At 40.2% G+C, this 10,900-nt stretch overlaps 1 protein-coding gene across 1 annotated transcript; it reads left to right on the top strand.

Moving 5' to 3' along the window:
• The first annotated feature begins 270 nt into the window (after positions 1-270).
• LOC111251473 (uncharacterized) lies at positions 271-10,485 on the top strand. The gene is made up of 4 exons (XM_022808068.2): positions 271-610; positions 6,995-7,097; positions 9,788-9,957; positions 10,151-10,485. The coding sequence occupies exons 1-4, from the start codon at positions 548-550 to the stop codon at positions 10,265-10,267; spliced, it is 453 nt and encodes a 150-aa protein (XP_022663803.1). The 5' UTR covers positions 271-547; the 3' UTR covers positions 10,268-10,485.
• Positions 10,486-10,900: the final 415 nt, after the last annotated feature.

Genomic DNA, 10,900 nt, shown 5'->3' with positions numbered 1-10,900 from the left:
AGTCAAAAAGCGTGTTTTCGTCACTCGTCTCATGTGATAGCGCGCTGATTACTTTTGTGATTGTTGTTGCTGTTCATGATGACGATGGTGTCACTTATTTCATTCATTCACCCACCCACACTTCGTTGAGTCCGCGACACAGCAACAGGATGATGCTAGGCATCCTTTCCACAAAATTATTCTTTCACTTACTGACGATATCCCTCGTCGATTTCCCCCCCCCCTTTCTATCTGTTTTAGCGACGAAAGTAAGGATGGATAGTATAAGAAGGAACCGTTGTCGCAGGAGAGGCCCTAGATGCGCTGCAACAATATCAGCAGCAGCGACGGGACGGCCGAAAATAACCAGTCAGCTTTTTGGCTGGCACTAGATAGACACGTGTATGTGTGCGGGAAGTGTCGTACGTTTGGCTGGAAACGTGCCTGGTGAGTGAAATACGTGAACACAGGGTAACGTACAGCGGCTTTCGTGGGCAGCGACTGCAGAAAAGCCTTGAAAAAGACTTTGCGCATATTTGAAAAAAAACGATTTTGTCGTGCAAATACGATGGCAGTTCGACGTGGGAGGCTGTCGAGAGCGTTGATTGCCTCAGCTGTGATTGTGCACTGCGTAAGTAGTTTCTTTCGTTGTTTTCATAGGTTTTATTCAAGCTTAAACGCCCTATCTAAACGTGTCAGAAAGTCTTATATCTATTAGGAATACGCCGGACAAAGAAAAGCTTTCAGCGTGTTTGTGTGCATCCTTCTGGTACTTCAGGCGCGAGTCACACTTGAGCACAAGGACGCGTTAGCTTTTCAGTACGACGTCACCGTTTCGACATTGCTACTCGTTGTCTTTCTCAAATGAGGGAGAACCCTGTTACGGGAACTAACTGTCCTGCACACGTAGCGGCATATCGCTTACATGGTTCTTACGTACGAAACCGTCTGGACCTTGGGTAAAGGAAGCGTATTAGACCCTAGCGACTACCCCTGTACTATCTGCATCGTACCACGTTGAGCAGAGGAAAGCGCGTTACGTTCGAAGATGGAGATAGACATGTCTTCACGCAACCGCGTTTGCTGCACACGGTGATTCACTGTAATCAGTTGTATGCTTGTGTTCAACTGGTGCTGACATGGGTCGTTGGAATCGAGAAAATAATCGCACAAGTTTCGTATGCATAGACTCCATTGCTTCGAAAAATACTAGGCCGAATAAACACCGTATATCGACGATATACATTTGTACATATAGCAGCGGTTTTTGTTGCTTACAAGCATATTGGCGTGTACAGACTGTTTTTACGCCTTCATGACTGCCCGGTAGCGCTGGCCGATACAATTTCCGTTACGGCTACAACTACCGATTACTACATTGAAAATTATACACCCTACCCCGAACTAGTTATTCAACGCTGGCTTTTTAGGCGCAATTTTTCCATTTTTCGGAAAAGAGCCCCACATTCAATGTAATACATAGCGCACAGAATGTAGACGTACGTGAGTCGAATGAGAAAGATCATCTAGCGGACGGGTCGATCAACTTTGATTCTCAGATAAAGTTCATCAGTCTTGGACAGCTATCTAATTCATGATGTTTACAAACAGTACGCTAATGTTTAACTAGAAAGACGACAATTTCTATGGCAGTGATTTAGTTGCCACTCAGTCATACGCCGGAGGCCTGTTGCAAGTACTGCGCCGCCGTAAAGTTTCACTCAAGGTAGAAGTTAAACTTAAAATCGTTGTGGGCTAAATTGTTTAGCCCCCGACTGATTCGATTATTCTGAGCTTGTATCGGATTTATTTAAGGTAGGCTGAACATGAAGCTAAGGGCATTTTCAGAACGTTATGTACTGTCGGCCATCATTGAAACGAGCAATGCAAATGGGGTCAAAGGTCATGTTTTTATCTGAAGACACCGTTATCTATGTTGCAGTGCTGGCTTAGTGAAACATTATCTGCTTTGCAAGAGTAAACGGTGCTTGTGTTTCGATATATTGTTTGTCGGTTATGAGTGTGTGTGTGTGTGTGTGTGTGTGTTATTACAAGCGTTGAGGATTTTTAGGATAATTCCAGTAGATTGAAAAACATAGCCACATATATACTTCTTGCGTATAGTTGTTCTGTTTATTTGCAGGATATTATAGAGCCTATTTAGCCTATTTACGTTACCGGGAGTGAAGATACCACAGTTTAGAATTTCGGGTGTTTTTGAGGGGCACCTATTTTTCGTCTATGTGAGCTAGTTTTTCATGTTTATAACAATATATACCCTTGTTCTTGCTGTACGCTGTCGCTGAATTCTCCTGTTCTGAGTTCTCCTCTGGCAGGACTACAACCGCTACTAGCTTCTAATTGTAAGAAGTTTAATTCGACAACATATGTTGACTGAAGATATGATGTTTTAATTGATAATGTCTGACGGATGCAGTAGTCCTCACTTTCACTAACTCGGCGAGTCGATTAAATGTATATTCTACCTAAGCCGTTAAATGTTATTTCAGATGGCTAGCTAAAACGAAATGCCTACACTATTGGATTCGAATTCAATCTATGCACAGCGACCTAAACCTTGCGTTCGATCCTATTGCTAGGATTCTTTGTCCGTTATGAAGTGACGGGTCGCTTACACTTGCTGTCCGTGATTGTGAATCCATTCTTATCGTAGATTCACGGATGCGTTTCACTGATCCGTAGTCCGTTCAATATCTGATAAGTCACTGTTTATAAAAACGAGCATAATGCTCTCCTTGCAACAAGTCGCGTGGATAGGGGGTAAATAACGATTATCTACAGCGGCAGGTTTCATCGTCGTATAAGTCCTCACCGTTTGACAAAAGAGTTGAAGGCTTCAGAAGTTTTATTGAGTGCAGTTGTTCGGAAAATCCGCCTGCGTAATAGAACGAATATACGTCATTCCAAGGCCCTTAATCGTCGTCCTTGTCCCGTTTCCTATACGACAGAGATGAGCTCAGCAGATAAAAAAAAAAAAAAAAAAACAGTGAAAAATAGAACGGAGATCAAAACCAAGTTTCTGTTCACTGTCATCTACATGAATATAGATACATATAATCCTCAAAATGCAGTTTTCTTTCAGCTAGAGGCGCTCTCACAAAGCAATCTTTCCTACTCTATTGCCATCGGTTAGTGTTGACACCACAAATCAATAATTAAAATACACACATATATGTGGAAAGGCGTTCAAAGCACGTAGATGTATGTCATCGATCGGTGTAGAAGACGCGACTGTATCAGTGATCTTCTAAATAGTATATGGTAATCATAATTCTCGGTGACTGCTGCGATCAAGCCGTTTCGCACCTTAAGGTTCCCGCGTTATATCATCAACATCAAGCATTATATCGAAATGCTACACCTTTCAAACTGAAAAAGCTCTTCTTTCCCAAATAAGCATTTCCGTAACGCAACAAGTACTAATCGCTAAACGAGGTGAGGTAGGTGACCCATTTCTTGAAACTGCGTGTACGTACCCATGCTCACGGCCGTCATACAACACTATGTCAGAATTTTAAGTAGCGCTTCTATTATGCACCCGGTCTGCGATCACGATCACATTACCACGGACGATAACGCCCAGTCATACCATATATTATAAAATCATAACAACGTTACAACAGGCGCGAATATATCATGGCACAATACGCGAAAAATGAACCACAAACAATTTATTGCCGTATGGATTAATGCATTTTGCCGTGTGCCTATAGCAAACAGTTGGACCAGCTGGCGCAACGGCAAGCTATTTTCAAGCTGGGCCATAAACAAGAAATACTCGTAGATTGCCAAAACGGGAAATGTTTAGTTAGAAAAAGAATCACTAATAATATTGTAGACAAATAAAGCGTTCCTTCACTATGTCGTAGACATTTAAAGCCAAAGAAAAACCGGAATCTCATAGTCACTTTATTAATACTCTGCTAATCTAATAGAGATAGTCTTTTTGGTCCTATTGCCGCAGCAGTGGTTAGTAGCGAAATATTTATCTAAGCTGTGGATTTCAGAAACAATACATTCAATTGATCAAACCAATCAGTTGTACAATCCGAAGAACTGAAGCAGCAAATGGACGACATGACATTGGCCACGGCCCCTGATCGAGTGTAACGGTCTCGTATAAAATATAATTTAGATTTAGTACAGACACAGGTAGCTTGGGCTCTATGATAGGGCTACGGTCTGCCTGAAAGCCGCTGTCTCTCGTAGTGACTGTAGTAACTCTGTTGAGCACGTTGACACGCCATAGCCTGAGTAAGATGCCTTTGAAATAGTTTTTCTGCTGCTCGGCCGTCCTGCTTTGAGGGGGCGTAGGTGCACTCAATTCTGGGGTCGTCAACGGCAGACGAAAGTGTAGTTTAGGTAGGGATAGTTCGCCTCGCGATAGTTCGAGGGCAGCACGCGGGAGCTGGTAAAGGTTGAACGCACGACGCCGGGGTTGTGTAAGACCTTATAGCTCCGCTACCATGAATTTTTTGCTATCAGTGACAGAGTCGCGCCACATCGCTATCACAGAGGGTCGCTACGAATCGAACACGTCAGCTAACCGCAAACACGAAACGATATACGGTGACCGTATGATTGCAGGCATACCCAATAGCGTGGCCGAATGAACAAAAAGCGCAGGAAACGTTCGTAAAATTAGAATTCCTAAGCAATTATGGCTCGTACTGGCATGTAATACAAGCCGATTCTATCTACCTCATGGCGATTAAATCGCAGTAAACTAACAGCACTACTTTATACGTAGCAACCTATTATGCATTGCAATTGAATCACTATCGGACGAACCCTTTTACATGTATGTATATATATACACATATTATAGACTATTTATAAAGTTTGATAAAGAATAGCTGGCATTTTATGTTTTTTTATCAAAAAAAATATTTATCAATGTGTCAATATCAGTCCTGTTTTTCCAGAGTACTGCTCACCTGACACTACACACCTACACGAGAGGTTTTTCCAGTTTAGAAATCAGTTCATGAAGGCAATTTTTTGAATGAATTTTAGCTTTTGTAGCGATTCTGATTTTAGTTTCTTTACATTATCAAAGGGTCATTTTTTTAAAGTTTATTCAGCTTAGGAAATGGGAAGAAAGAAAAATGTCTTTCAGGTAATGAGGTTGGGACGTTTGTGTGGTGTCATTTTTCGCCAAAAACTCACGGTTAAGCAGTGTAACGGTTCCAGGTTTTTTATTGTGATACGTTTGTCAAAAGTTGGTTCGTCACGAACTTGATTGTTTTTTTTTTATTGCTACATGCAAATCCCGTAGGACCCTCTTTGACGTCCGACCTGGAAGTAAGATCTCGTGGTAAGCTACGCCATTGAAATCGAGCAAGCTAGCTAGTAAAGCCTTCATCTGATCAAACTTAGCGAAATTCTTTCGATCTTCATGTCCAACTAGGAAATTTCTATTGGGTTGGTTGTACGTTAGTTTCGATACCATACCCATACAGCCATAATTCATCATCAGTTACAACTTCCCGTTTGGCAGTTTTAGATCTTCATGGAGAACATTCAACAGCTTTTGAACGTTGTTCATTCGGCATTGGTTTTAATCGGAACATAATTTAAAAAATTTTGAAACTGCTTGTTTTTTTATCCAAAAAAATAGTTTGGCATAAGCAAAATGATCGTCAGCAACCTTTCTCATAGTGACCGGTGATAATTTCTATCGCTTTTTGGCCAAGTTATTGGTTATTAATACGCTAGGTCGTCCCCGGCGCTTATGATTTTCAAGTTCTTTACGACTTCCATGAAAAGGATTGTAATGTTTGTAAGCGCCTGTTGCATTAAAAAAGAATTCGCCTACATTTTGATCCATTCTTTGACCAAAATGTCATGTCAACACTTTGCTTCATTTCTGTTATAAATTAAAAGTCGCTAAGGTGTTCGAATGTTAACAATTCAGTAAATCATATATATATTATATATGATTTACTGAATATATATAGTATATATATATATATATATATAGTGACTCTTCTTTGGAGAACAACAAACATTGCGGTAAAACGGCGTGAAAAAAGCAACTTAAAATCTTATCTAGTGGTGTATTTACCGGCTTAATTACCAATGAATACTGAAATATGTATTCAGTGTTTATTGTAAAAATATATTCTCGGCTGCAATTATTCGAATGGAACATTTTCCCTATTGTTTCCTAGAAATTTCTCGTTTTTTCATATAAGCATACGCATGTCCGTGTCCCATCAGGAGATAGGCGTTGGTAACTTGGATGATAGACAACAAGAGAATCGCTCGGGTAGAGTCGGCCTACGATGTCGCTTTCCAACGCCACTTGGTTGAGACTGAGCCACTGCAGGGAGAGATTTCTAGTTGAAGTTGAAAATGATGATATATTAATATTGGCTACTTGTTCAAGCACTCTTACGTTCAACGAGAGGCCGTCGTCTTGTGCTATCAATCAGCAAATTACATATATAATATATCGACAAAGGCGCTGATTTTTGTGCGTGAGCTTGTGTTTCCTGTCCAGGGGAATGGGAATATTTAAGATGATGGGAAAAGTCAAAAGGTGATTGATTATTGTAATTGAAAAAATAATTCATTTTTTTGACATTTAACAGACCGTAAGATCTAAGCTAAGAATTTACAGATGGAATACGGTTAGAAGACAAAGAGCGTATATAGCTTTCTGTGACTTTATTACAAAAAAATATGCCTATACATATAGTATATGTACACCTAAGTCATAAGTACTTTCATCGCTCTATAGTAGATATAATTTACAGATTTCTAGTTTCATATTTAGCGATGCATATCATGGCACAAAGTTCAACGCATTATATCGACTGTGCAGACACCTTCAGCTTGATACGTATTTCCCCTATATATATATATATACCCCCTATATTTTACGAAAACTCCCTCTTGTCGGTGCCAACATGATTTGACGTCCAAAAATAAATTGATGTTTAGTACAGGTGCGCACAAAAATTATAATGAACCTGTTTTTTGCTTTTAGTTGCTGATAACGGATTCATCGCCAATCAGTCGAGACGCTACGACGAGGGCATTGCCTAAGAAGACCGTGCCAAAGAACAATTTCAAAACAGATCGCAACAGTGGTTAGTACCATTCTTAAAAGATACTTGTAAATATTATTATCCTACTTACAATCAAACATATATATTTCATGCACTATATCATCTCGGCTTCGATAGATCGATTAAATTCTTGCATGGCTTGTGGCGTAAAGAAGATATAATTGATAGTACGTATCTGCCGCCTACCACTTGGACTTCGATGGCCGAGCCCTGTAAAACTCTGAGAAACTGGGATGTAAACTATAAGATAGAAGCTTTGTAGGTGTACGGAAACAACGAGGTCGCAAAATAAGACAAGGAACGTGCCTTTCGGGGGGTCGAAATCTCTTCCACACCATAAATTTCTGGGGCTACCCCAAATCAGTAGTTTATGGAAAATGCGTACAGCTGTAAAAGAAGTGGGAGCATGTTCTAGCTCAGCAGAACGAAACATCCATGATAAGAAAAGAGCAATGCGGACTCGAGAGTTAATGTTCTGAGTGCGGTATCCAGCGAAGGATACATTATGTCAGCATGTATCTCCTATAAAGGCGACCGTATGGTTAAGGAAGTTTATCTACAACCCCTTACGTTAGCCGCAGGACAATCGTGGACAGCTAACGTTTCTGAATAAAACCATACATATTTCGAAAAGATGATGGATAGGCTTGTAGCAACCAATGTGAACAAGATTGGTTGCCTGAGCTTATCGCTACATAAATCAGACTCAAACCACTTAGATTATTATATATCTAGTGGGAATAGTTCGTATGAAAAGTTCCGAGTATCGATGTCCTGCCGTGTATATCTCTTCGAATTGTGTCGTGTTTTAGCATCAAACTGACGCTCACTGGGATTATGGACTTCGTAAGTCGAAATCGATGGGTTAACGCACTGCGGCAAATTAGGCAGCTGATGAAGAAACACGAGTGGGTATAACAGATGGGGAAAGCACAATAGAAAAATCTCCGTGGCTACATCAAATCAAAGGTCGTTCTTGCTATTAAAGTTGGCACTAATAAGGAATATTTCTCATCACTGTAATTGAAAACGCTCTGTTTGGCAGAACTCAACGGCCGAGTTGATCAAAGCTTTTGGATTTATTGTCTGCAGATAGGTCCCAGTTATTTTTGGTTGGCATCAGAGTTCAGAACATGAAATGTTTAAGAACCATTCGAGCTATCGTACATTAAATTGGACCACCAGGATGCGCATCGAACAACCAGGATCTTCATAAGTGTATTTTTGCATCCTTCATTTGTGGAATTCCATCATGCACAGGTGCATAAAGGCCTGCGTCTGCTCCTTTAACAAGTACATAAGCAGTGGCAATTAAAGCGATGCACCCCCTCATACGAACAAATTAGTGGTGAGTAAGCTGGCTGAGGATGAAGCCATCGGTTGGTTATATATGGGATTTTATTGAGCGAACATAGCAACGTTGACTCACTCATCGTCCCAACCATATGAATCGAAAAGTTTTGAGACAGGTCCGTGAGCGGCTTAAACCTCAAACTGCTCGAGGTGATTGGCTGTTACATTGGAAACAAACCCATCAATTACTGTTGTCATCCGTTTTCATTCAGACTCACTTCATAAACAAATCGACATTTTGTTTATTTATAAATATATATATATATATATATATATATATATATATATATATAGGCAGTTGCAAACGACTCCCGCTGATTTCAAACTTGAATGTCTTTTGAAGTACGGGCCGCCAGCCTACGAAACTCAGTCAGTAATTCCGCGAACTTGTCACTAACAATCGGTGGAGTTTACTCTAAAAAAAGTGAAGCGATGAAAAACACATTTCGATTTCATCCAGTCGATGCGCGGTGATCAAATTTTTGCTCCTGAAGGCCACAGCGCTGCAGAAATCCATTAAGGACCGATTAAGTTATTAGACAAGGAGGCCTCAAGCTACAGTATGTAAACGGTGCAGAGAAAAAAACGGAGACTGGAGAATTGAAGGCCAACGAAGAGGTGACCAGTTGAGACCAGAGGAGACCCACAAGACAAGAATGCATTGCCGCAGTCAAAGAAGCTCATACGAAGGCAGAGATTTATTGTTGTGTTAGCTAAAACTGGCATTTCGCGGCATGTAAGGTTTTACAGATTTATAGCCCAAGTACTGAAAATGCAGACTGTGTAAAAATGGAAACGCGTGTGGTGTATTTCTTTACAATTTGTGGAACCTTAATAAACGAAAAATCTCATGGGCACCATAAACAACGCATGCTAAATCAGTCGTGGAGGAACTCGGCGAGCAAATTGCGTAACCCTGGGATGAAATCGAATTTGGTAATAGTGTTGAGTGGATTAGGACGTAAGGTAATGGTAGGACCTATACTGGGTAATTGGGGTACATGCTATTGTGACGTACTTGCCGAAGATGGAACAATGAGTGCAGCTCTTTATTTCACGGACTGTCGGAGGGGCAATCGAAAGTACCCACTCTGATTATTTGGCGACGAAGACAGAGTACATCGTCATACATCTACTATTTCCACAATTGAGTAAAGGAATATCTAATGCTGATTTAACCTTGCATATTCTGTCGTTCTGAGCCCGTACGACCAGGGAATTTCTCATGGCCTAAAATGGCGTATATGAAAAGCCATATATAGAGAAATTATATTGAAAAGCGTTGACATAAATATGATATGACAAGCTCTTGATTTAAAAAATTGCTATTCTAGAAATTGTTATTTGCGTAATTCCAGTTGAATTACAGTGTGAACCGGAAGACTTTGTGGTAAAAGTGAACTTCACGCAACCATTCAGAGGGATTGTGCATGCGGGTCCTAAAAGTAATAAATGCCTCCTTAGAGGTGACGGTGGTCAGTACTATACATTACGAATACCACTCGATGGATGCGGTACCATTCATAACGTTAGTAATGAGTTTCGTTGCGTATATCTCATGTATATATATATATATATATATATATATCCTTTTGTGTACTAAAATCTCACAATGTTTCTGTAAATATTTATTTACATGGAATCACTTGCCAAGTATCAGTCTAACTGTCTGAGTTGCCGATATCTATGTACTGATTTTTGTAATTTCACGCATTTTACAGGAAGGCCGTTTCAGCAATACGTTAACGATCCGGTTCCACCCGTCACTCGAACTAGAAGGTGATGAATTAAAGACACTCGTCTGCAGGTTTAAGACCGAAGCAGTGCTTGTTAAATAGACTTCAAATTATCCGAAGCCTTAGTAAACGTCAACCCGAAGGGATTGTCAATATTTATATGACACGACAATAATAAAAGCTTCGAACGAAGTACTTTATACAATAATTGAGCCGAATTTTGGTTCTAGGTGTGTATTGTATCTCAACCACTATTTAAGCGCTCGTGAAGATAATAAAGTATTTATGATTAGAATATCCTTGTAATGTCACCGTCTACATTTTAACAGCGTTTTTTTTTTGTCGCGTACCGTATGTACTATCGCGTAATAAGGCAAATGGATCCGGTCTATTTGTTTATCGTAGACTAATATCTCCCGATTCAACTCGTTCACGAGCGAAGAGAGCGTTTTTATTACTACGCGGCGGTTTTCTAAATTTGACCTTTCCGGAAAACGCATTGAAATGCAGTTTGCGAACGCTTGCATAAACGTTATTGAGTTACGTCGTATTACTGTATTATAACAAAGCAGTTTATCTAGCGAAATTTCAATGAGACCGAATTACCGAAAAGTTCCCCGCATTTCTAGCTTCTCCAAAAGGCCTAGTAAACCCGAAAATGACTGACTACAAGTGGACGGGAGTTTACGTACGTTATTACGTCTCGTTCTACCGCATATATCCTAAGTACGCATG

This window comes from Varroa destructor, unplaced genomic scaffold, assembly GCF_002443255.2.
Source record: "Varroa destructor unplaced genomic scaffold, Vdes_3.0 BEIS01000005.1, whole genome shotgun sequence".
In the NCBI taxonomy this organism is placed as follows: Eukaryota; Metazoa; Arthropoda; class Arachnida; order Mesostigmata; family Varroidae; genus Varroa; species Varroa destructor.
This window is presented reverse-complemented; position numbering and strand designations above follow the sequence as displayed.

Bases quoted from the DNA above. Each gene is read 5' to 3' on its own strand.
- LOC111251473 (XM_022808068.2), top strand. From the start codon at position 548: ATGGCAGTTCGACGTGGGAGGCTGTCGAGAGCGTTGATTGCCTCAGCT. The intron at 611-6,994 runs GTAAGTAGTTTC...TTTTGCTTTTAG, and splicing joins CAGCTGTGATTGTGCACTGC to TTGCTGATAACGGATTCATC. The intron at 9,958-10,150 runs GTTAGTAATGAG...CGCATTTTACAG, and splicing joins GATGCGGTACCATTCATAAC to GAAGGCCGTTTCAGCAATAC.